Here is a 27,127-nt window from a genome sequence, read left to right on the forward strand (position 1 = left end):
GTTACAACTGAGTCTAGGCTGCAGAAAGAGCCGGCCTCGTACAAGAGGGGCTGATGAGAAAGTCTGGATTTTACTAAATGACCTTGAGAGTTTCTAGACCGACATGCTGGGCTGTTGCTCTGGCGCAGTCGTTGTTGCTAGCTGTCAGTCGCTATTAGCTTCACCCTTCATATTCATGGATGGCTCACTCTGCATTCTGGAGAGACAAAGAAATATCTGTAAGCCAAATAAACCTTTTTTGGGTGAAGTGCCACATTAAAATTCATTCTCAGCTGTTGAGAATTGCAGTCACATGACCAAGTCTTCAACGCCACAGCTTCTCCGTAAACTTTCTGCTGCGTTTCGCCCGAGCTGAACGCAGCCCAGTGCCCGCTGAGCCTGTAAAGTTTGGATTCATGGATGTGAGTACAAACCACATTAGTGCAATTGAATAGCAAACGTAAATCTGTTGACATCAGAGATGCAAAGGCAGTAAACAGGGCTTAAGGGCCGACTCCCACTAATGCCAAAGGCAAATGGACGTTTTTTGAATCCGGCTCTTCTCTTGGATTTAATTTAAAAAGTTTAAAATGGTTGTAGAGCTATAGTTACTTATCGTGAGCCCTCCTGTCTGTCTGTGCTGTGTGAATGTGGACCGGAGCTCTCACTGCCAGTGACGCAACACCGCCATCTAGTGGACATTGCTGTCCTGTGGAAACATTCCAGCTGGAGCGCGGTAAAAAGAAGTTGCTTCTTTATTATGACGTGCCCCCTTCATTTACCTTTACATCGTCATAGAAATGTTGGATTCATATCAATACATCAGACTGATCCACAAAAACGTAACTAAAGGACGTCACTCTAACGATGTCTGACGCACACACGCACGCACGTAAAGACACAACGATCCATGCTTCACCCGACCCGGGCCGATGAGAGAATTCAGAACCGAACCAGAACAAATCAGAAAGTTCTCTACATTACATGTCACTTTGAACCGAACAAATCAATTACGTACACAAATATACATTTCTCAAGTGCTCTCCCAACAGTCCTGCTTTGTTCCTCTGTCTTCCGTGTCAACAACGCCACAGCCGGACACATGCACCTCATTTTCAAGTAAATGCTACATCTACAGCTTCACGAGAGGCGTTCTCCTCTCGCCTTTGGCAGTTCGCACCGACAGCTAAAAGTCTCCTCCACAGCAGTCGAAGAAACAGCGTTTCCCCGTCTAAACGTTGTGAGCACAGACGTGCTGTTTGAGGAGAGGCCTGCTGCTGCGAGTAAAGGCACTCAGCATGGCCTGAAGGCCTCCTCCATCCGTGTAGCCCTCGTCCCTCACACTTGGCTCCCTCGGGGGGGGGGGGGGTCAAGCGGCGATCCACAGGCCCACCCTCATCCTGGCCCTCAACTTCTGCTGAACAAGGCTCGTGTTTAGGGCTGTGGTTTGTTTGCTCCCATCCAAAACTGAGTTGGTAAATGTCTCGTGTTCCACTTCGGTTCGTTTTCTTGTCGGTCAGAAATCCAAGCTTTCCTAAACACTTTACTAAAAGCCAGGAACGTTCACGCAGTAATCGGTCAGATGAGATGGATGGAGCCAGAATACGTACAGGAAGAAGTTGCACCTTGATCCCTGCAAGCACACCTGACTGAGGTCAAAGCAAAACCTGAACGGCTGTTTGACGGAGCCGGACTGCAAAACCCAGGGGACCCTGCTGGAGAGAGCCAGCGGATCCCTCACTAAGGCTGAGGAGACAAGTTGCCTTCAGTTCTCCAGTCAGACGGAGGTAGAGACCCTCCGCTGCTCTGGCGCATCACGGTGCTCCACGCCTCCACTGCTACTTAGCTTTGCTGCCATGGATGCTAGCAGCAGGGCATGTTTCCTGATGAACAGTCCCAGCCTGCAGATGCCGGTCTGTCCAGCGTTGGTCCTCCTCACGCTCTCAGTCAGTCAGCCATGATTCGCAGCAGCAGACGCTCTGCTGGATGTCAACCAGCGTTTTGTTTTGTTAGCTGGCGTTTTGAGGCGCTGCGTCAAATCACTGTCAAGAAAGTCGCTCCAGGTACGAGTCGGACTCCGACACTGGTGAATAGCTGGAGCTGGTCACAGTTCTAGTTCTGATCCTGCAGGTGAAGACGGCACATTGCATCTGAGACGTCTTCCTCTACTGTCCCACTGCTCGTGTTCACTGCAGCTAAGCTAACGTCAGAGAGGACAGAGGGGTCTCTACCCGCTGGTCTGCTTCGTACTAAACGGTGGAATGTTCCTTTATGAGAGAGGCACAGACCAGCGTCACATTCAACTGGATGAAACTTCCCAGGTAAGAGAGAAAACCTCCAGCTCCTAGATGGCGTCTGAGCGTGTGTCGCTCCTCCGGAATGTACTCTCCTTGATCGGCGTGGGTGCTGCTGCTCCTGCTCACCACTGGACCTTCAGCACAGCTCAGCGACTTTGTACATTTTATTCAATAGCTGAGTCTGTGTGCTGGTATTGGACGGAGGAGTGTTGGATGCGAGTCGACCAGATGGCTTAGGGAAGGCCTCTGGCTCGGGGTCCGGCGAGGACCTGCTGCGTCCTCAGGTGTGCCTCGAACGCCTCGCTGGCTTCCCAGCAGTAGTGCTTGGACCGAGGTATCTGTGAACACCTACTACAGGAGCGAATGTAGCATTTGAACATGAAGACATCACCAGCACATCAATCTTCAGACACTGGTAAGCCTTTAGTTACTGTAAAAAACAAGAACACTGCTGAGGCATCGTCTTACTGAGACGCTACGGATGATTTAATCAAAGAAAGCACGCCCTGCCTGGTTGAGGGGCCTCGGCCCTTTGCTACAAGAAAGCTACAATTGTGACCTACGGAAGCCGAGAATCATGGTTTTTATCCTTTTAACGCCATAAACTGTTGTGTCATGTCCAGATAACGAAGCTGGTTTTCTCAAAATAAGAAGATATTGAAGTGTTGTCATGACAGCTCATCTTGGAACTACTCGAGAAAGCGGGCTTTTTAAATCTCAGGGTTAATTCATCTGATATCGCAAGAAAACGGGTGTTGTTTTTGGAACTTTTTGTTACCTCGCTTCTGCATGAGCTGACATGCGCCACACTGTGCAAAGAAGCTGAACTCCATTTTATTTCTGTCCATTAGAATCTGCAGCTTCCACGCCAGCGCCAACAGCAATGCTCACCGTGTGTGTGTTACTCCGGCTACTAGCTAGCTAACATGCATTAGTCACCAAGTTCAAAGAGGAACCTTTGTGTCAGTACACCCAAAGGCAAATTACACTCTTTGGGTGAAGTATTGCTTCAAAAGAGAAAAATACAAACTTCAGAAATAATTTTGTGTCAGCAATCGCTAGTAGTTTTGTGGCTGTGGCGTTTGTTTGCTAACATATTAGCTAAGTAAGAATTGTGTCTGTTTGCAGTCAAAACAAAGCTAAACTAATGTTCAGCGGCTCTCAACCTCGGTCTCATTTGGTTTACAGTAATGACCCCATCGTGAACCACAGTGGCGTGCTGATGTTTCACAATGCTACATGTCGCTCCTCTAGCAGTACTCCTCCCCCTGGGGGTCGGGTAAGTCGTTGAGGTCCAGGAAGATGGACGTGTTGGAGAGTTTCCGGCCGTTGGACGAGAGGTCCAGCAGCTCCTCGGCGGTGCTGGGCACCGAGCTGATGTACATGTCCCACACCTGCTCCGGAGAGTCCAGCTCCAACAGTTTCTGCTTGATCTTGAGGTTCTTCTCGATGTTCCGTCGCTTGTGCTTGAACTCCAGTATGGTTTTGGTGTAGCGGTTGATGGTGGTGACAGACGACGCCATGCAGGCCGTGAAGGAGCTCCACGCTAAACTAGAGGGACAGAAACAGGTGGGTGTCAAATCTAATTCAACAGAATCCTCCTCCACATGGGCCGGATGTCAGGTAATCTACAGTAATCTGAACCGCAGAAAAGACACTAACCAACAATTTTACTTGATTTAGTGTAAAGGTTAAGTTCAAAGAGTAACATTGGAAAAGAGAGAAATGAGTCCTTCTGCATAAAGACATCACGCCCATCCATGCTAATAACCTAAATAAGTGATATCCTATCAAAAGACCAGAGTAACGCTGTCCTGTACTGCTGTATTTGATGAGACTTCTCTTCCATGGATCATTCTAAATGACCACTTAAATCACAAACATATCCGTTATCAAAGGTTGCAGGCACTCTGAAGGAGCCAGCAGAGAGCCTGGAGGCATCCAGGTAGCAGCATGAACTTTGGGACCTCAAAGAACAATCACTTTGGGTGTAATTATCTGTGCTTGTCTGAGGTCAGACTCGGGTCCGGGAGCGTCTCGGCACCATCCCACTCCAGTAGGCGTCTTCACGAGTTAAAAAAAACTTTTGGCTGAACAAAACCAGGAACCAAACCAGTTCTGGCGGGTAGTTAGGAGCTGGGCCTGTGGAGACTGTTGACTTTTGGAGGATTAGTTGTTTAGGCTAGCTTGTTCAGGTGCGTACAGGTAACATCTCAGACTACACATCACAGGTAAAGTTGAGCACTTCCTGGATCGGGGCTCACATGTAGGACCAGCTGTAGTCCCACGTCTGAGGCTTCCAGTCCTCCGGGCCCAGGCTGACGGTCAGCTGGAAGGCTGTGGTGAACATCATGTGGGCCACCATCCCCAACAGACCTGCCACACAGAGACATGAAACCAGTGACTGCACTTCTCCTCTATCACCACCAGGCGGCAGTACTGCACAACATGAGTCACCCAGCAGCTCCTCTCTGGGATTCTGTACCAGGGTGAATGCAAATCTAGAAGAGGAGAATCAACAGATCATGCAGTCGTGCTCCAGCCTGCAGGAGGACGCTCAGAATACATTTCTGTACACGATGAGGATAACAAGAATAATTATAACAATAATTACAACACGCAGGTGATGCTGAGGCTCCAGGGGGAGTCGTACCTGTAGTTCTGGGCCCTCACGCAGCATCAGTCCTTCTGTGCATGCAGCAACAGAGTTTACATGTTATCATTTCTGCGTGTTCTCGCTCATCACATAAAGATCAAATCCTGCCCACTCATGTCCAGGACCGCCTGCTCGTCGTCTTCCTCCCCGTTGGACCGCTGCTCATTCGTTCACTGTTGTGATGGACTGACTGGCAGTTTAGCTGCAATGAGATTTTAAAGCCACCCGGAGAGTATTGTTTTTTTCCTGATGACGAGCACACCTGCCCTGCTCCTCACACCGGACTTCTCATCACTCGTAAACCAGAGCAGGAATGAAGAACAGCATGTGTAGCCCACCAATCGGATTACGACATAAGCTCCCCAAATGCCTGGATGGAACAAGAGCGCACCGGATTTAGCAGCAAACACCCAAATTCCCATCTCATCCCTATAAATGCTCATGTTTATTCCTAAAGATATCCCGCCCGCCGTATTATCCTGCTGCGGTGCTGATCAGAGAGGCGGTGGTGAGTCGGGGCGAGCAGAACAAATCGGAGGGTCTTAGAATGTTCTGCCATGCGGAAATTACGCTTGTTCTGCTCACACAAGGTCGAGTTCTGGTGTCCCGGCAGGTTGTTTATTTTTAGTCCCTTAACAAGGACACGCAGCTTCATGAATGAGACACACCTGATTACCAAGAACCGGGTCAGAACCATCCATGAGATCACGCCGCAGCGGCCGCGAGGGGGCAACGGCATGAATGAACGAGCAGGCTCCTGAATGAAAGCTCCGTTTTTTTACTGTTTCTAAGTTTGCTTGCCGCCACGTCGCTCGTTATCGTTGTGGGACAATGAAAAGACACAATGAGTGCACAGGAGACGGCTGACGACATGCAAGCAACGTCCTCACGACCAAACACAACCTTCAAGCTCTGTTCTCGCTCGCAGAAACGTCATTGACCGCTAATACATGCAAAACAAATCATTTATTAACCTTTCAAGTTATCGTTCTTGTTTCCATCCAGTAAGAGCAAAAACTGTCCTGTGTAGTTAAGAGCGAATGACTCAATAATATAATGAATACGCAAAACACATTCACCCTTGTGAATTATCTAACAGCCTGACGAAGGTTAAACTATTGTTTTAATTTGTCTTACAATCTAAAAATTAAATGTTTATGACATATTAACATTCATAAGGGCATTCTTGCCTATTGATGAATTCCTGTTAGGTCATATTGAGGTTTTCCTTTCACCAAATGCTCATTTCTCATTCCATCTCCAGGCACTGAAGAAGAAATAAATCCAGTGGACCAGTTGGGACCAGTGCAGCCAGTGACAGTCACAGGGTCACTGTGTGGTGAGGCTCTGGCAACTCCGGACCAGAATCATCACCCACAGAATGTCTTGATCTGATGGGGAACGTCACCTGTCACCTGTCACGATGGTTAAGAACCTGGCAGACACTTTGGTTTCACAAGTGAAAGTAGAAGATGACAAGGCTTCATACTCAGACGTGAGTCATGTGATCGCAGCTGTCCATCTATTTATAAACACACCCAATTCAAAATGTCTCGCAGATCCTGTCATCACATCAGCTGACGAGTCATCACATCAGCTGGCGAGTCATCACATCAGATGACGAGTCATCACATCAGCTGACGACGAGTCATCACATCAGCTGACGACGAGTCATCACATCAGCTGACGAGTCATCACATCAGTCATCACATCAGCTGACGAGTCATCACATCAGATCATCACATCAGCTGGCGAGTCATCACATCTAACAAGTCATCACATCAGCTAGCGTCATGTCAGCAAGCATCACATCAGCTGACGAGTCATCACATCAGATCATCACATCTGACCAGGCATCACATCAGATCATCACATCAGCTGACGAGTCATCTCATCAGATCATCACATCAGCTGACGAGTCATCACATCAGCTGGCGAGTCATCACATCAGCTGACGAGTCATCACATCAGCTGGCGAGTCATCACATCAGCTGACGAGTCATCACATCAGCTGGCGAGTCATCACATCAGCTAGCGTCACGTCAGCAAGCATCACATCAACTGGCAAGTCATCACATCAGCTGGCGAGTCATCACATCAGCTGGCGAGTCATCACATCTGACGGGCCATCACATCTGGCGAGTCATCACATCAGCTGACGAGTCATCACATCAACTGGCGAGTCATCACATCAGCTGGCGAGTCATCACATCAGCTGGCGAGACATCACATCTGACGGGCCATCACATCTGGCGAGTCATCACATCAGCTGACGAGTCATCACATCAGCTGACGAGTCATCACATCAACTGGCGAGTCATCACATCAGCTGGCGAGTCATCACATCAGCTGACCAGTCATCACATCAGCTGACGAGTCATCACATCAACTGGCGAGTCATCACATCAGCTGGCGAGTCATCACATCAGCTGGCGAGTCATCACATCTGACGGGCCATCACATCTGGCAAGTCATCACATCAGATGACGAGTCATCACATCTGACGGGCCATCACATCTGGCGAGTCATCACATCAGCTGGCGAGTCACCTGCAGGTATATTGACCATCACCTGGGTCTTTAATGCTTGTTGAGTTTTCTTCCAAGTTAGGAATCATAACTGGTTTCCCACTGTGACTCAGCAGGGTTCAGATTTCAAACTAGCGACCCAGACAAACTCCTCAGCGAGGCGGCGTTCCTTACCAGCATCTTCTTACTGAACTAAAACTGCTCCGTCCAAGCCAACAGTTTCCATGAGAAGTCAAAAATTCAGGTTTTGAGATGACACTTTTGCACACGTCCACCCACATCAGGAACACTGAAGATTTATGAAGTCTGAACTTGCAGTGGTAGTTTGTACTGAATCGTTTTGATGGCTGTAATTTTTGATGAGTCAAACATTCTTCCGGACCGTTTGTGGAGTTTGAAACTGAAGCCGAACAATTTCAGCTCAAACTGTGGGACAGCAGAAACCATGAGGGAGGGAAGTCATGATTCCTGCCAGTTTGAAGCGTCGCAACAACCGGTTTGTGCCTGTACTTTGATGGACGATGAATGAATTGTTGGTTTTCACAGGAACGTTCGCTGCCCCTGCTGATAGCATTCGTTAGCAAACGCTAATTCGCATCTGTTGACCCAAACACAGCAAAACAAAGCCACAGCATCAAGAAGAGTTCCCTGACATTCCACCTTTTCAGGTATGAAACTCCAGATCGTTGCTGTAGTTCCACCATCAGGATGATTGGCCCTCAGTCCCTGTTGGGGGTATTTGCCACTGGACTGAACCACCTGCCATGTTGCCATGGTTACTAAAGATCTTTCCATTGTGGCCTAATCAATAAGTCAGATGATAACATCTATTTTCTGATTACTAGCCAATCCACAAGTCCCAGCCAACTGTGGCGTGATGCTAACACGTGTAGCGCCATTCCTGGGAAGCTCCCCTGTCGCCTCCAACCTGCACAAGCACATTAGATTAATCCTTCCATATAATCCTTCATGGTCGGACACGGCTGCGCTGCTGTAAAGACTCAATACCACAACAAATCTCCACATGAAAACACTCAAAAACACACTCATGTCCTCTGTCTGCGTGTGGAACAAGATGATTGCATTTAACAGCCCTATTAAAGAAAGTCATTTATTGAACCCTTTCGATCTATCCGCTTTTTGTACCTTCATGCGTGCGGTACACTGCTCCATGAAAGTACGAATACTGTATTACTGTAAGTAGTATTTACATCTGAGATAGGCGGTTTGGTATAGGGCTGCAGCTCTTGGTAACTCATCTATTGATCCTGTGTTTTCCTTATTTTTGGAAAATCTAATTGATATTAAGTCAAATCTAAAACCCTCTTGTGCATTTGAGTAGCAACACTGTTGTTGCTCTACACGGGGAGCGGTGGAATGTGCTCCTCTGCCTATGCTACTCGGTTCATTTGACCCATGTAGGTAGAAGTGTTACACCAGCTCACTGCAGTCTGATGGACTGATGAATGAGCTGCACCTCAGCCTCTCCGTATGTTCAGCCGCTATCATGTACATTCAGAGGCAGGAAATACAGTGAGCCCCCCTTGGTGTCTGAGCCAGGGTGGGTTAGCGACATAGCTCTGCTAGCAAAACGCGGGAGCTTAGCTTGAGGAGTTCAAGATTGAATTCGCCAACAAATGTGCTATGAACTCACACATGTATCTGTTAAATTGTAAGTTGTTTCTGACCACAACGGAAAGCACCAGTATGCTTGAGCCTAGGCTAAAGTTACCATTAGCCTGCTAGCCAGAAGCTGAATAGCTTCACCACCAACAAGCTAGTTTTGATTCAGAAAACAGTGACGCTACAATACTGAAACATGTGATGTCATGGCTGATTTTACGCACACGTGGCCTCTCAAACACACACACGCACTCACAAAATGACTGTTGAACAGTGAGTCTGCTGCTTGTATGACACATTAAAGTGGGTCTCTTTGCTTTGTGCGGCTCTGTTTCCCGTCTTTCTCCATGTTGCATTCACTGACAGCAGGGATAGGACAGTCAACACCACTAAACAGCAAGAAGAGTTTTAAACCCAGTTACATAAGGAAGTGTAGCACCGAACAAATCCAATCTAAACTTTTCCCGTCACTGAAGCTGAAACACTGACATTTCTCTTTGGAACGAGCGAGGAAAGTCTGGTCCCTCTTCATAACCACAAGTCTGCAGTCGGTGTTATGTAACGAGTCCCTTGAAAATCGAGAGTGAAAGCAGCGCTACATTTAATGAAAAGACAGACTTGATTCCCTCAGTGGACCTGCTGGAGGTTGATAACCAGCTTGACCCCTCAGCTCCACGGGCAGCTCACTCGTAGAGGGAACCTGTTCACCTCCAGCGGTTGGTGTGTTGACAGTAAAAAGCTCCGTCACGTTTGGTTCCTAGTGCAACAGGTATGACCTGCACCGCGGCGGCGACACGCACCCCCCACCCAGCTGCCTGGGAGGCGACTGATTTGGGTCCACATGGAAGAGCGGAGCCCTCCCTCGTGGTAGTGAGTTGGCGCTGGCCGCCTTGCTTTGGTAGTTGAGGTGAAGTGCTCCATTCTTGCATGTCAGCGGGGGGCTTTCAGCTGGAAGGACCGTCTCAAAGGAAAACGTTGAAACTAGCATTCAGCGAAAGTGTTTGTTCTGAGCTGGAAACGCCAGGCCCAACCTGAAAGCGCCCAGCTGGGAGCGTTGGAGAGCTCTCTGGAGGCTTCAGCTGCGGTTGCTATGATACGGAACGTGAGAGGTATTAACATGTAGCGTGGAGCACTTCCTCTGGTGCCCACTGTGGGTGGAAGGCATGAGGAGGACAGGAGATGGACCTGCTGGTCTGGAGTGACGAGGCCAGTGTCATCGTCTGGTTCACGTGTACACTGAGGACGTTGCCCCGCCCCTCCTCCACTGTGATTGGATGGATGGGTTAAAAAAAAAAACCCGCCTTGACCAAATAGATTCTCTGTGAGCTGCTACGCGTGCTAATGCTAGCCGTCTCTGCTGCTCCTCTAAGGTAGCAGGACATCACGTGTTTTTTCTGGAGGAAGATTCTTGGAGCCTGACTCAAAGTTATTATTTGGCGTTTGTGGTGTCGCTTCATATCCCCGTGCCGGGTGCCTGATTCCACAGGTACGACGTGCCATGATATGAGATGGTTATTTCACAGCAAAGGCTATTCACAGGCCCAGTCCTGTCAGCCTGTTTGGGAGAAAAGTGAATTGATGACTTCCGACAGAGGCATGCTACCACTTCCCATCCGCTACCATTCGTGATGCTAAGCTAACTAGCCGTCAGGGGGTCCCTGCAGGTCTTAGCTCCCTCTAGCAGCCCAGAGGATGGAAGGGTCTCCATCTTGTCTGTTTCGGGGGATGATGGACAGTTGGCACACCTACCATTCAGCTGCTGTGTTCCTTTAAAGAGCAAATAAATGCTCCGAGACCACAAGTTCAATCCCCAGCAGCAAAGGAAGCATCTCTACCTGCTCTACTGTTGTGTCAGCCTGCGTCTCTTCCCTCTCCCCACTCTTGTCTCAGCCCGGATGATTGATGGCCTCTAAAAAGTGCGCTGCTCTCCTCTCTTGTTCCTCCAGAGCTGATTACCATTATAACCACCCTCCGTCTATTCACCTCATTACAGATGGAAACAACTTTGTCCTCAATTCCAACATTCTACGAGCTGACTAAACCTTTTGTGATAAGCTGGGGAAGTTACGAAGCCAGCACGCTGGAGATGGTGCTATTAAACAAATGGCTTCATTTAAGTTTTCTTTGAAGGTATGGAGCCTCAGCCTCAGTGTGAACCTCGTACGCTTCACCTTCCCATTTATAAATAAAACATGACACATGCAGGCTGGGTTGAGAAGTTCAGCTGCTGTTCCAGCGAGCTGCACCAGTTTGATAGGCAGCTGGAGGCCATGCTGGGGTCACCCCCCCGACCAGGCGACACAGCTTCACTGGGCTGGGATCTCCTGGATTTGTAGCCTGCATGAAGGCCCTGCTTCCTCCTCCACACGTGTAGACATGTTGCTGCTGCAGTACTAAAGCTCGGCTCTCAGGTGGTCACCTGCTCTCGGGTGGAGGTCACCTGCTCTCGGGTGGAGGTCACCTGCTCTCGGGTGGAGGTCACCTGCTCTCGGGTGGCGGTCACCTGCTCTCGGGTGGAGGTCACCTGCTCTCAGGTGCCTGTTGCAACAGTCTCTCTCACAGCTGAACCTGCTCAGTGGCTTTGAATCATCACAGGACATCTATCATCTATCTATCTATCTATCTATCTATCTATCTATCTATCATCTATCTATCTATCATCTATCTATCTATCTATCCATCTATCTATCTATCTATCTATCATCTATCTATCTATCTATCTATCTATCTATCTATCATCTATCTATCTATCATCTATCTATCTATCATCTATCTATCTATCTATCTCTCTATCATCTATCTATCTATCTATCTATCTATCTATCATCTATCTATCTATCTATCTATTATCTATCTATCTATCTATCTATCTATCTATCATCTATCTATCTATCATCTATCTATCTATCTATCATCTATCTATCTATCTATCTATCATCTATCTATCTATCTATCTATCATCTATCTATCTATCTATCTATCTATCATCTATCTATCTATCATCTATCTATCTATCTATCTATCTATCTATCTATCATCTATCTATCTATCTCTCTATCATCTATCTATCTATCTATCATCTATCTATCTATCTATCATCTATCTATCTATCATCTATCTATCTATCTATCTATCTATCTATCTATCTATCATCTATCTATCTATCTATCTATCATCTATCTATCTATCTATCTATCATCTATCTATCTATCTATCATCTATCTATCTATCTATCTATCATCTATCTATCTATCATCTATCATCTATCTATCTATCTATCATCTATCCATCCATCCGTCCATCCGTCTATCCGTCTATCTATCTATCTATCATCTATCTATCTATCTATCTATCATCTATCTATCTATCTATCATCTATCTATCTATCTATCTATCATCTATCTATCTATCATCTATCATCTATCTATCTATCTATCATCTATCCATCCATCCGTCCATCCGTCTATCTATCTATCTATCTATCTATCTATCTATCTATCTATCCATCTATCTAACCTGATGGCATGGGCATGATCTTTCCAGGTATTCGTCAGACCCTCCGGTTTACAGTTACATACAGAGTTACATTCTCGAAAAAATGTCAGATTTTAATAATAATAATAATAATAATAATAATAATAATAACGGGGCGGCGTGGCTCAGAGGTAGAGAGGTCGTCTAGCAACTGAAAGGTCGCTGGTTCGATCCCCACTTCCCCCGGTGACCATGTCCAAGTGTCCTTGACCAAGATACTGAACCTCTAATTGCTCCTGTGATGGACTGGTGACCCGTCCAGGGTGAACCCCGCCTCTCACCCAATGTCAGCTGGGATAGGCTCCACCCCCACCACCCTGCCAGTGACCCTTAATGGATAAGTGGCAGAAAATGGATGGGTAATCATAATAATCGTAATAATCATAAATGTTGGTGTTAAAACAAATGATAATATAAATTAATGGTCCTGTTGTTTTCCCTCCAGTAAGTGACCATGACAGCAGCAGCATAAAAGTCCTCTAGCCGTCCGTTAACGAGGCAGTGAAAGGAGGAGGTCACCTGAGCGAGACCCCGGGGAGGTCAGCTGTGGAAGCCAGCGGTGTGCCAGGGACCCGTGACCGATCCCAACTAGTTTCCTTTTTATCTCACACTATTTTATATTCTTTACTATATCTTTTAATTCATTTCTCCCCCCCCCCCCCCCCCAAAATAAAAAACTGAACCCCAATAATGAGAAAGTGGAAGGAAAACTTGACCACCGGCCATGAGGACGACTTGACTCGTCAGAGCTGACCATGTCGGTCTGGGACGCGCCTGGATTCAGGTTTGAATGATCATAAGCCTGCTTTTATTCATGAGCTAGATTCAGCCTGATGCCTCATACAACAACGACGGAACACATGAATCAGCGCCTGCAATGATGGGGGTCGCTAACATTGACAAACACACAAAAAATGATCCCAACTTGCAGCGTCCTGCAGGGTTTCAGCCTTGCTCAGCTCCTCGTGTCAGTTTTACGACCTGCAACTTTACTGCTCTCATCACCTCGTTTTCCAGACGCAGCAGGCAGCTGTTTTCCTCGGCACCGGCCGTGAGAGGACATTTAATGGAGCTTCTCACTCTCAAGTCAAAGGAGCTCAAATGAAGGTCAGTTTTTACTTCTGTTCAGCAGCACGTGACCACAAACTCCAGATGACTGCAGGACGTGAGAGGATCTGTTTGCCAATCAACACTTTTTAATATGATACTAAAGCACTTATGCTGCAAAAGCAGCTTGTGGTACTGCCCCCAAGTGGCCATAAAATGTAGAAATACAAGTTTAGGATCCATCAAACCACCGTGAAGCGACCAAAAGGCAAATCGGGTGAATGACACCTATCCTCACTGACGCTGAATTGAGGAGTGTGGATGATGACAGTGAACGATTTCGGAATGGGAACACGCGGCTCTCTCACAATGAGCTGCTAAATGACACATGGTAAATAGTTCTCTACAGAACATTAAGAGAGGAACACTGGCGCCTCACAACAGCCCGCCGCGCATTGCCACCCGTTATCGGCACACATCGAGTGTGTGGGCGAGCAGGTGCCTAATAAACCTGCAGGAGGGCTGCAGGTGAAGAGGCTGTTGTCTCCCATTTAGCAGCATTTCCTTTTCTGACTCGGTTCAGCCACGGCCGCCGAACAACTGCTCCATGATACGATCTTTGTACTTAACTCAATCAACTTGGGTGGAACGGCTTCATTTGTGAGGCTTCTGTGTCGTATTAGCGAGGACGGGCGTAACAAACAGAGGCTCTGAAGTCACCCCAGTTGCTATTCAGATACTAGCAGGCGTCTTCAGCTCACACATAGCGCCGTCTCCCTCCTGCACCACTACTTTGTAACTCCAGCATGCAGAGAGTCAGTCACATGTCTTTAGCTTGAAGCTGATGCCAGCTGATGGCAAACGACAGCGACAGCAACCACGGTTAAACTGTCAGAATAGTCAGTTAAAGGTCATCGTCATCATCATCATCATCATCATCGTCTAGTTCATCCAGTCATAAGCTCAGAAGTCCACAAACACTTTGAAGTATCACATTCTCCAACAAGCCAGCAGCATAAATGTGACGACCCCATAGAGAATAATGTCGTTTCTGCTGATCCCTCCATCCACCATCTTGGTCCAGGGGGTTCCTGCAGCGGATGCTGTTTCATGCGATGTGGAGAATAAAAGTCTTCAGGTGTGGTTTTCAATGTACTGGTGAGCCACGGACGTTTGTTTAACAGTCCACCATCAGGTAAAAGCCACGCCCACACGCTGGTCACAGCAACCTTGATATCTGATATCAAATCAGCTCAGTTCATCCTCGAGTCCCAGGGGACATTTGAGACAAAGTGGACGAAATTCCCTGGAGAGTGAGGAGTGAGAGTCCCAGGCGGACATCGATCTGATCAGTTGAACTTAGTCGATTCTTTAATGCTGTTCACCTCTGTTGTAGTCAGTCAGGTCAAAGGCAGCACTGACACCAAGCAGGATGAAGCGTCGTCCAGGTCGCTGTGTCGGGTAAACTGTGATGACATAAAGACACCCGGTACCTCAGGCCCCCGGTACCTCAGGCCCCCGGTACCTCCAGCTTATCACAAGATCATAGTTTTCTGCAGATGAAAACTATTTTTTCATGTCAATTTTACAAAGGACAACCAAGAACCCAGATCAGACTCAAGTAACAGTCCATCCACCCATCCATCCATCCATCAATCATCCATCCACCCATCCATCAATCATCCATCCGTCCACCCATCCATCCATCAATCATCCATCATCCACCCACCCATCCATCCATCCATCAATCATCCATCCACCCATCCATCAATCATCCATCCGTCCACCCATCCATCCATCAATCATCCACCCACCCATCCATCCATCCATCCACCCACCCATCATCCATTGATCATCCACCCACCCATCCATCCATCATCCATCCATCAATCATCCATCCATCCACCCATCCATCCATCAATCATCCATCCATCCATCCACCCACCCATCAATCATCCATCTATCATCAATCATTCATCCATTGATCATCCATCAATCATCCATCCATCCATCCATCCACCCACCCATCAATCATCCATCCATTCATCCACCCACCCATCAATCATCCATTCATCCACCCACCCACCCATCCATCAAATTCATCCATTCATCCACCCACCCATCAATCATCCATTCATCCACCCACCCATCAATCATCCATCTATCATCAATCATTCATCCATTGATCATCCATCAATCATCCATCCATCCATCCATCCACCCACCCATCAATCATCCATCCATTCATCCACCCACCCATCAATCATCCATTCATCCACCCACCCACCCATCCATCAAATTCATCCATTCATCCACCCACCCATCAATCATCCATTCATCCACCCACCCATCAATCATCCAATCATCCACCCACCCACCCACCCACCCATCAATCATCCATGCGTCCTCCATCCATCCATTCATCCATCACAACATAAACTGGAGGGCTGCCTCATCCTCAGAGGCTCCCCTCCTCAGAGAATCTTGTCTGAAAGCCTGACAGAAGAATGTTGGGCTGGTGATGCTTTGCACCCTGGCGTGGCGGCAGGAGGGAACTGGAGCCCCCGCTGAAACCCACACCAAAGGTGAGAAGATGCAGACTCTGTGCCGGACGGACCAGTTCACGCTGAAGCTGCTTCTTTTAGCTCTGCAATGACCCTCCTGGAGAAGCTCTTCAGCGTGTTCCCGGCCAGCTGCCAATCAGAGAACGTTGTGGGACTCAAACACCCAGTGAGAACTTTCCCTCCTCAAAAAAACACCTGGACGCCGACAATGACACGTTGTTACTTGTTAGTTCCTCGGCCTTGTCACAACTGCGACATCTCTCCTGGACACTCGTGTCATCCGAGTATCCGGCTCAAGCCGTTACGAGTGACACGTGAGATGTGACGCTGCTGGCGTCACTTAACTCTCAAGTCCTGGCTGTTCAGAGGAGTTTCAGCACTCAGCTACCAACTGTGTGTCACAACCATGCATGAGCAGCCCCGCGCTGAGCACAGGTGTCACTTGGGTTCCACAGAAGTTTTATTCCAGTCCAAACTGGAAGATTCCTCTGTGCACATGTTAATAGCCCCATCACACACACACACAGTCTCTCTTAACACACCGGCTAATGCTGCTGTGGTGAAACCGCGGCTGTCTGGATTCGTGTTTAATCTCCAGAGATCTGCAGGCTGTTGCTGCACCCACCACTGTCTCTCTGTCGCTCATGTCCCATATCTCAAGCACCTCACAATTATCACGACCCTTTCAGAGTTCAGGCATCGACGCGGTGCCGCCGCAGCAGTTCCTGTGACATCCCGTCCAGCAGCAGGAATGAGAAACCGTGTAATTGACATTTCAACAAATGTCTCTCTTTCTAATGACTTTAAAAACAGTTCAGATGGAGCCTGGTGGCCCAGGGGAAGAGGTTGTATCGAGACACGTTAATTGCAAAGTGGATTAATTATTGACGGTTGTACATTTTCATAGGACATGTTGACTATGAGACAAATACATGGTTCCTGAGGTTGCTGTGTAACACTCTGTAGTGTGTTACCATGGCAATCCCTGATATCAAAGACGAAGCAAGATGTTTCCTTGTTATCTGAACATCACGTAGCGACTGAAACAGAATAGAAAGTTTGAAGGATATTCATCCAGCGCTGAGCCTCTTCATTCCTTCACATGCCAACAAGATCAGAGAGGACTTAGTAGACTCTGTGCTCAGCCTAAAATCAAAGCCTGGGACTAGAATCCTCTATCTCTCTCCCAGCTCATCAGCATGCCAGCCTTGGGCTCATGGGGTATAAACACTGTTACCCAGGAGGAACTCTGCAGACCTTTGTTAATGAGGTGCTGCACACAAGATTACCGGTATTATGTGGCTGTTGTCGTGGTCACAGTGCAACCAATATGACAATGGCCCAAGAGAAAAGAGACTTAAAGTACGGTTAAAAAAACTTCCAATACAGAGCTGGACCCGCAGCGCAATCAGCCTAGCATAGCATCAAGACTTAGAACAAGAAAGAGCAAGCCTGGTCCTGTCCGTCAGCAAAGACAAAACCACATTTTTCTCACAAATACTTTTTTTTCTCTCCGATACGACTTCTTAGTGACCCCAGGATGCAGAAAGAGCCAGCCACGTATATTTAGCTTGAAGCTAATGGCACCAGCTAACAGCTACAGCAACGTAACAACAACCAAACATCCGCCTATGAACTCTCAAGCATGTCTGGTGTAATCTGCGTCTTCCTCATCCAGCCGTTGGCTCAGTGAGTCAAGAACAAACACTTGCAGCTCATCACAACCCCGAGGAAGCAGGGAGGAGCTGCTCCTGCACCCACAGGGTTATAGTTTGGTTCTGGCTACATGGGACAATGTTGCCTAACAAATCACAGTAAAATCCCATAACTCCTCCTAAAAGCATTGGTAATTCAACGAGAAAGACAAACTCATAATGTTAATGAAGGAGTTTTATTTTACTTTGACCTTTAAAGATAGATGGGCTAGCCAGGGTCTCCCTATGACTGGACGGACCAAACAGGTTTATTACGCAAAATATGTCAAAAATATGTTTGAGCTCAGCGTTTTGATTGGATGTTGTATCTGCCTGGGAGCCTGAAACCACCCACCAGCTGGTGGACAGTCTCACTTCTCCCTCACACGCTCGTTCTGCTATCGGCGAGACGCAGTCGGGACACGGATACTCACCCTGGCACTATTTTCTCCTCCCCTTTTTCAAACAATGTGCCCCAGTTGCCAGTTCATTTGACCCTTTTTACAGCGGCCATTTTCACTTGCTGTTGCAGGGTAAGCACAGGTGTAATTTACAACATTAATGATGGTGGGGCTCCATTTAGGGGGGCCAGGCATCTCCTAATGTGCAGCCTCTCTCACTGGAAGGCATCATTCATTTTATCCCTGCTTAGCATGCAATGACATGTCAAAAAAGGGTCTATTGTTTACTGGTGACTGGCCTGCAGGCTACCATTAAACCCAAAGTAAAGGCCGACAGCACACTCTGTACCGAGAGAGAGAGACCTGGTTGTGAGAAGATGTGTGGATATTTACAACAGCAGTACATTGATTTTTTTCATCCCCTCGATGCCCTGCTGCTCCCACCTGGCAGCTGAAACACTGCTAGCTGTTAACTCCCTTTATGCTACGCTAGGCTAATTTACTCTTGGCTTAAGCCCACGCAAACAAAACTTTAAGAAAGCAAGAGGTTTATAGTAAATCTCTCGGTAATAAACTGTTTCCTTCACGGTGACTCAGCGCAAGCTAACACCCAGGTGAAGACAATTCAGCACATAATAATGAGGCCTCTAACACCTGGCTAATTTATGCTAACGTATCAGCTTGAAATGTGTCTTTGATTTAGCGTATAAGTGTCGATTGTTTCACGGTCAACGACTGCTCTGTTCAGCCTAATCTGACCTTTAACTTAATTGCTCAGGACATAACCAAGAACCAATCAGGCAGCTTGGCAGGGATATCCATAAAAGGGACACGTCCCTCAACAGTGTATTTTGCCTCTCAAGTACTCACACAGCCACTTTTACCCTCCTGCCTTACTTCTTTGTGATGCTAGAATGCAGGAAGAGCCAGCCACACATTTGTTAGCTTGAAGCTAACAACAGCTACAGTAACAAAAATGAGTCAAAATGTGTCAGAGATGATAATTTCCTGTTGTGTATTTAATTGTATTTTCCTAATCCTGAAGCCACGACTCACAAAACTCAGCACAAGGGATTTCAATGCTTAAAATGAAGTAAAGATTTATGATAAAATTTGGGAAAAATGAAACTGCTCCTCTCCTCCTTTCTTTCTCCACAGTCTTTTGCATCTCTTTGACTTTTTCCTGTCCCTCCCTCTGAAAGCTCGTTCCAGAGCTGTAGTTAACTACAAAAACAAAAATCAATCAGTCGAATGCTAAGAGCTTTTCCTCTCAAAAACACTAAAAACAAAAAGGCAAATTAATTTTAAAAGAGCATTCATGAAACTAATGAGCTGACGGAGAGAACAGTTTAGACTCCCGTTGTCTGAGAGGAGCAAGCAGCTGGTCTGGGTGGATCCAGAACTCGCTCACACTTTCTGAAAGGCGTTGGATGGTGGCGGATGCAGTTTTCATTTTCGTGTGTTTATTAGGACACAACACATCACTGTTAGCGCAACAATCACACTGTGGTTGTGCAACCATGTCGGGAGACGGCGGGTGGAGAAGGTAGAAATACAGTGTTTCTGCGCGCGTTTGATGAACTGGTGGTTGGATACTGAAATGCTTTTGGTCAACTCACCATGGCTCTGATCTGTGTGTGTGTGTGTGTGTGTGTGTGTGTGTGTGTGTGTGTAGACACTCGCCCTGCCCTCAGAGAAACAGCAGAGACGCTGCAGTGCAACCTGATGAGACGACTCCTTAGTACTGAAAGTTTGCACTGAACATTTTATCAGATTTTGGTGCTCAGCAGTGCCAACACGTCTCCACTGGTAACCTATTTTCAGTACCAAGCCCTGTTGTTCTGTCCCCACCCCCGACAGAAATAATGGATTCATCCGTGACGACTGTTGATGTCGCACTGTAACACGGTGACGGTTCAATCAATGAAGTTTTGCCCAACTGAGTGCAAAATGACCAAATGGACTACAGCCCTACGACCGTTACTGATAAACATCTTTTATTGGCCAAATAAACAGGATGTCTCAGCTAATCAGTGCTTAACGCTAGCTAGGACCAACGATAGCACATCCAGTTTGCTTCGCTGACTGAGCGATGAACCGGAGAGGTTACAGTTAGCCGGCTTAATCTCAGATGTAAGTGTTGGTGGATTACTGAGCGTACCGCTGGATTAAGACGTGGATTATATCAGATGATGTGCTTGAGTTTGTTGGGACAGTTTAGCTGCTGTTAGTCGTCATTAGCTTCAAGCTAATTTACACGCGTGGTTCTGTCTGCATTCTGGAGTCATGACAAAGTGACTGCAGGACGGAAACAACATCGTTGTGAGGTCAAGACACCGATTCGTGAGCACTTGATAGGGAAAACACACTTTTTTCAGGGGGGGGGGGGGGGCGAAGTGACGCTTAAATGTGTAAGATTTAGCACACCTGATAAAAGTGATGCTGACCTTGGCGGAGTCTCCTCTCTCCAAACATCCTTCCCGTGAGTTGTAAAGCTGGAACAGACACTGAGATTCATTCCCAGCAACTCACTGAAACAAGTCCCTCAAGAGTTCAGGCTATTCTGGGGTGAAATGCAGCCTTCATGGCACAGGGAAGTTAATTCTCCTCAAACAGAGCCCCTGCATGTGCAGACTTCAAAGAAGAGGAAGAGAGCCGGACCGGGCCGTCTTTAAGTCATTTCCTCAATCTGAACAGGGAAGTCACTAAAATGCTGCAAGTCATGGCTACTGAGCCGAGTGTCTCGCTCCGCTGATTATCTGGTGGTCCAGATCATTTTCTCGGAGTGCATTAGAGGTCAATGTTAATTCCTCCGCTGAGATGGAGGCGAACAGCGAGCTGGCTGGCAATCTTCTCAGTGGCTGCAACTGGCCTGAATAGAACACTAATTCCAGCTTGGAAACAGAGGGAGACACCGGGGTCTGGGAGTCAAGCTGCATCCTGGTGTTTTGACTGGCTCTCACACGGCTGTGGCCTGAGGGGAGAAGGTGACAACACAAGACAGCGGCGAGGCTCTGACACGAAGCTCACGTTTAAGAGCCTGACCAGCTGCAACCACCCGCTCACACATTTCAATTGGATTTACGTTACAGATTCTCAGTCTGATACTGGCGACAGTGATGCAACTCACCTGAGAGAACAGTGAATATGGCAGCGAAGGCATTGAGCTTGAGGCCGTCGATGACGTTGCCGAAGTGACACACCTCTATGGACATGAGGAGGCCTCCGGTGGCCAGCAGGAGGATGTACAGGCACTCGGCGACGATGCACAGCCACAGCACTCCTACGCAGGGATCACACGGGACGGAAATAGAAGTCATACTCATGTGGAGGGGCGAGGGTTGACAAGGGTGAGTGAATGATGGCGGAGTTGAAGGAAGTGAGGTGGGGGTGAGAAAGATGGCTACACAAGGGTGAGAGGAGGCCAGGGATGACAGAGGAGGGAGGGAGTCGAGGAGAGGGAATAATAGCTAAACACGCACCAGTGAGCCTGTCACTCTCGTGATTAACCTTCCCAGTCAGAGAGGATATATGATCCGCCAGAGATGTTCAACATCCTGACCTCAGGGCGCCGGGCAGGGCGGCCGATGCTGGGCCTGAAACACTCTGGAGACGTGGGAGTGAGTTCCCTTAGCACTCTCGGAGCGTCGCTGTCTCACGTCACTCTGCTATGGACATGCAGTCCACGTGTGGGAGGGTCTCAGCCGCTTCTACGTAGATTCTTCATTTGAAATGGCTGAAGGACTGAGATGCAGCCTGGCAGCCGCAGAACTGGAGGCATTTGTTCCAGGTGTGGCTTTCGCTGCGTTTCACCAGTGAGCTGAGGGCCAGAATCTTCACAGCGTCACACACGTGACCGGCCTCACTGCGAGAGTCCGATTTCATTTGTTCGTTCGAGGAGTGGGTGTGGTCTCAACTCAGGTTTTGGAGGTCACTGTGCAGTTTTACTGCTCTGTTTTCTTTGTCACTTCATTGATAAATAATCCGATCTCAACTTCCAGGTCAACAATTTTGCCAGAGACGAGGAAGGTCGAAATAAGATTTTCACATAGATAAAGGAGTGAAGAGGAAAAGAGGAAGGAGCGAGTCTGGTGACCAGGTGACAGGTGGAAGCAGAGGAGGTGGAGGAGGGAGCTGATGAGGGGGCGAGGGGGCAGAGCTGGTTGCTTTTTGAGGAGAACACGTTCCCCTGCTGATCCACCGGTCTAGACTAAAAGTACGTAACGTAGATATAAGATTTTTGCGTAACTTCATCACACTCTTGTTGAGAGGAAGACGTGTATGAAAAGCTGAATACGCGCAGAGGCCAGTAGACCCATCAACTGTCTGACTGGTATAGGAAAACCAGTGGGCTGGAGACCTTTGCTATGGTATCAGTGGCGTCCCTGGAGGACGGCTGTACTCTATTAGGTAGATTACTCAAGGAGAAAGTGTCCTCTCCTTTCTGTTTCAATTACTTTTAAGCTACAGTATTGACAGAAACATACACACCCTGAATCATCCGCATCCACCCTCTACAGCGCCGTCATCACAGCGAGAGAAGAATTTAATTTTCTCTTCCAAAATGTCCAATTCAGTCAAAGTGGTCCCTGCAGAGCGACAGATTTCGGGCCTGGTGATAAGAATCGTGGGAGCAGGGTTTGTGTCTCTCTGCTGTGTCTCTGTCTCCGACTGGTAAAGCATGGAAGCAGCACAGTCACTCTTTGTCACTGAGACGTCGGCCGCGGCTCCTCCATGTCCTGCCAACCTTCACGTTTCACCTGCAGAACAGGCGATTCAGTCGTCCTTGGACGTTGCTTTTCCGTCTCCCTGCAGTTCAGCTTGCGGCTGAGCAGCATCCTGACGTCACGCGGCTGAACATTTGAACTCTTCCTGCAAATTCTAAGGATAAATAGCTCTGGTAGCTGATGTCACGCAATCCCAGCATGCAACAGTCCATATCAAAACACCACCATACTCGCAGGAAGGCGTGTTGTTCAAATACCCGGAGGCACACGATCCCAGCAGCTAACTCGTCTCATCACCTGCTGCACTCACAGAAGCGGAGTATGACGGATGGCTGCTGCACCCTGACACCCCGGAGGAGGCGGACATGCATCTCGACAGATTCCTGAAAGACGACGGAACTGGATTACTGCCATGAAACCTGCTGCGAGTGAGCGGATAAGACGGAGCCCACAGGAGCTCCATGTCAGGCGGAGAACTGAAGGCTTCCTAACCGCCATGTCTTACATGGCGCCGCCGTCATGCTAACGTTGCACGTGCCCTTCCAGTGACGACCTTGCTCTTATTAGACGCCAAGGTGAATTATAACCACAAAGCCAGAAGGCGTCCACTTCTGCCCCTCCAAGCTTTGAAGGGTCAGTGACACACAACAGCTGATGACAAAGGGAGGAACACACACAAGCAGGTTCTCCATTCTGTCTGCTACGTTTAAAATATCATTCATGGCCATGCTCATAAACACAAGTTCATCCATCTTGAAGAACCTTCAATGCGGAACGTGTGGGGATGATGAATATTTGAATGCATGAGGGATGCCAAGTAAAAAGAGAAATGAAGCCAAAAAGACTTGACAAATCCATGGAGACGACACGCTGTCCCTCCTCCCACACCCTTGACCAACTGCGTGGTACTAGTTAGGCTAGTTAAGCTGCAGCTGATGACGGCCGAGCCAGCAGCTCTCTCAAGTAACGCTGATGAAAAAGTGAAGCCAGAGCCCGTCGGTCGTGGCTGAAAGACGCCAGCGAGAAGGAAAGCGAGAGGCTGATGACAAGGATGCAGCTCTCCAAGGACAGGGTGGGAGTCCTGAAACACCGACTCAGATCCACCACCAGAGGACCGGACTCAAGGTTTTTCTGTCCGCAGTGAAAATACATCAGAAAAGCTGACATCCCAAATTGAATGCAAAAAACAAAACAAAAAAAAAACAGAAGCTGGGAGCTTCAGCGGTGTGACGTCTGTAGATGTGCCTGACCCATTTCCACCCTCCATGACCGACACCAGCCAGTTTAGAGGCGCGCTGGAGACCTTGAGCCAACAGGCGCCCCCCCCCCCCCCCCCCCCCCCCGCTGACGGCTGGACACGTCGCTGAATCCTCACAGTTTCACAACATTTAGTAGACATTCACACATTTACAGAATGAAGTAGGAAGTGCCAGCTGTCCAGGTTACCGTGGAGCGTTGATCAAACATGGGTTTGTGGGTCAACACTGCGCACCTTGAATGGCCCACGTGAGCCTCTGGCTTCAAAACATCCGGCAGCACGTCTGTGTGGCGGCTAGCGAACCTGGGGTGATGACATCATCCGTCCATTCTACCACTGTCAACTTCCCTCCTCCCACCTGAATGGTGGGATTTTCCTGTTAGCCACCAAAGTTTAGCATGTTTACAGCCAGACTCATGACGGTGTTTCATCAATGAACTTCACGTTTCAGCCTTTGGTGAAGCCTACTTGATCACCTGATGTCCAGCCCGCCATCTAAAGGCTCGCACAAGATTAGCTCGAGTCCTCAGCTAGTGGCCGACCCTGCTGTGGGACCTTTACCGCACTACGCCACCGCGACGATGACCTCTGCTTGCCAGTGACAGTTTAGCAACACACACACACACACACACACACACACACACACACACACGCGCTTACCTCGTTCATTTGAAGGTGCAACATAAATGAAATTTCTGCAGTTTTCACCTGCAAAAGATGAGACAAGAAGAAATCAGTCAGTGACAGGAGAGCCGTGAGTGTGCGTGTGCAGGCCAGGTGGTGTGTGCGTGCGTGTGTGTGTGCGTGCGTGTGTGTGTGTGCGTGTGTGGAGAATGTGCCCCTCTTGTTCCTGAGCTCCCACAGTGTTCCAGTCACTGGACTGTATTTGTTCTCTCAGCACCTCAGAGCGCTGCCCCACTGGGAGGCCCTACCCTCAGGGGAGCCGCCTCCCAAGGAGCCACGCCACTCTTCAGGATCGGCTGAGCTCCGGGACATCTCCAGGGGTCACTAGGTGGTGACCCTAGTTCCGAGCCCCGGCGCCCCAAAACTGTGATTTAGAACGACTTCATCTGGTAAGAAGGGGCCCCTGCTTCGCTGGATGTCTTCCTACCTGATGACCAGGCTCACAGGCTCCACCCACACTACGCTCCTGGGAGTTCACGTTGGACCGTCTTGATTTCCTACATTCGCTTGGATTTGCTGAGTTTCTTTGCTGTCCTTGTTTGTGTTGGTGTGCCCTGCCACGCCTCCCTGCTCGTGCCATCTAATTTGAGGGTTTTCATTGCTTTCACAACATGGAATTGTTTGGTGCTTTGGAGGCTCCCAGATCCACCGTCCAGGGACCCTGCAGCTCCCAGGCGGCTGATCTGGAACGGACTGGTGAATCCATCCAAGCAGCCTCCACACGCAACGTGTGTGATGGAGGTAGAGCGGAACACGGGTTTTAACCTGGATACAATAATCCCTTAATCCTGCTTCTTCCCTGTTACTTGCAGACTATGAAACAGAGCTGAAGCATGACTCAATCTGTCAGAACACAAAACGAACCGTTTAGTTAGCAGTTCCATATACTGGTACCAGTAACCTCTGGATATGGGCCGTTTCGCTCCGACAGAAAAGGAGATTTGAAAATTGGAGTTTGTGACTTGTGACTGAAACCATTTGAGGCGTTCAATGAGCCAAAATGATTCGTCGTGAGCCGTCAGATGCTGGATCAGTGACGAATGAGGGTGACATTTCGGCTGGTAAATATGAAGTTACACAGGAACGGAAACTGGGATGTTGGTGTTCGCTGTTTCTGTTCAACAGGAGCAGCAACCGATGGCTCTCTAACTTTCAGGTGGAACGTCCTGACTCTCCGTGCTGGGTATCCGGTGCTGGTACCGGATTGAATCACTACCTACAGGCTGAACTCGGCTCCGTCCGCCCGTCCGCGCGCGCGCGCCGCTCCCGTCCCAAACTTACCGGTCATGTTGATGTTCTGCTCGCAGGAGAACCAGATGCCGGTGTGGAACTTCCTCATCACGTACTTGTCCTCCCCGGTCTCCCAGATGTACTGCACCAGCCGCGTGTCGTTGATGTTGGAGCTGTTGAACCTGATGCAGAACGACTGCTTGCCGGTCACCGGGCCGGTGCACAGCGGCTTCACCACTTTCCTGGTGCCCTCGCACCAGTAGCTGGTGGTGAGCGCCGACACGGCCAGGAACAAGGCGACCAAGTTCAAGGTGAGAGCCAGCGACGCTCTCCGCCGCCGGTCTATCCCCATAACGGCGACCGGACGAGTGACGGCGCGGAACTTTAATCCGTCGCCTTGTATGACACCGGATTTTAGCGATTTCTCCTCCTCAAATCCTCATAATCCGGTTATTCACGTTAATATATCCGCGGCTAATTACGCTGTGGCCCCGACTGAGCGCGACTCTCATCTGCTCCTCCAGCGCAGCTCACTCTCATTTTGTAGCTGCGCTCCCGTCACCCCCCCCCCCCCCCAACACACGCACACACGCACGCACACACACACGTCCGCGCGCCTTCTCTCAGCGAGGGGAGCAGCGGTGGGCCGGGATCGATCCTTGTTCTCACACCGCACAGCAAACCTGTTTATTGGCTGATGACACCGAGCCTGTGACCGACCCCCCTCCCGGCGGACCCCAGCCTCTAAATCACACACGCACACACACACACACTGACCCGCCCCACTCCACCCCCCCTTCCCGGCGGACCCCAGCCTCTAAATCATACACACACACGTCACCCCCCCCCCCCCCCCGCCCCACGGACCCCAGCCTCTCAATCACACACACACACACACACACACA

General features: G+C 48.7%; 1 protein-coding gene and 1 long non-coding RNA gene across 7 annotated transcripts; one reads left to right on the forward strand and one right to left on the reverse strand.

Moving 5' to 3' along the window:
- Window positions 1-206: 206 nt before the first annotated feature.
- On the reverse strand, window positions 207-26,750 carry gsg1l2b (gsg1-like 2b). 2 transcript variants are annotated; one of them, XM_086196262.1, is made up of 5 exons: window positions 26,274-26,750; window positions 24,969-25,016; window positions 21,454-21,606; window positions 4,541-4,652; window positions 207-3,827 (listed from the first exon to the last, which is right to left on the reverse strand). In XM_086196262.1, exons 1-5 carry the CDS (start codon window positions 26,572-26,574, stop codon window positions 3,527-3,529), a joined length of 915 nt encoding a protein of 304 aa, XP_086052388.1. In that variant the 5' UTR covers window positions 26,575-26,750; the 3' UTR covers window positions 207-3,526. The 2 variants fall into 2 exon arrangements, with proteins under 2 accessions (XP_086052388.1, XP_086052389.1); XM_086196263.1 differs by lacking the exons at window positions 207-3,827; window positions 4,541-4,652 and adding an exon at window positions 20,833-21,297.
- On the forward strand, window positions 837-9,356 carry LOC147239242 (uncharacterized). 5 transcript variants are annotated; one of them, XR_015111655.1, is made up of 5 exons: window positions 837-2,691; window positions 3,465-3,845; window positions 6,197-6,427; window positions 6,492-7,487; window positions 7,574-9,356. It is a non-coding gene; the product is annotated as an uncharacterized LOC147239242 (long non-coding RNA). The 5 variants fall into 5 exon arrangements; XR_015111653.1 differs by having other exon boundaries at window positions 6,197-7,487; XR_015111654.1 differs by having other exon boundaries at window positions 6,197-7,487; window positions 7,577-9,356.
- Window positions 26,751-27,127: the final 377 nt, after the last annotated feature.

The sequence above is a fragment of the Aulostomus chinensis genome, chromosome 23, assembly GCF_037954235.1.
Source record: "Aulostomus chinensis isolate RoL2024-O1b breed Wild chromosome 23, RoL_Achi_v1.0, whole genome shotgun sequence".
NCBI classification, from domain to species: Eukaryota; Metazoa; Chordata; class Actinopteri; order Syngnathiformes; family Aulostomidae; genus Aulostomus; species Aulostomus chinensis.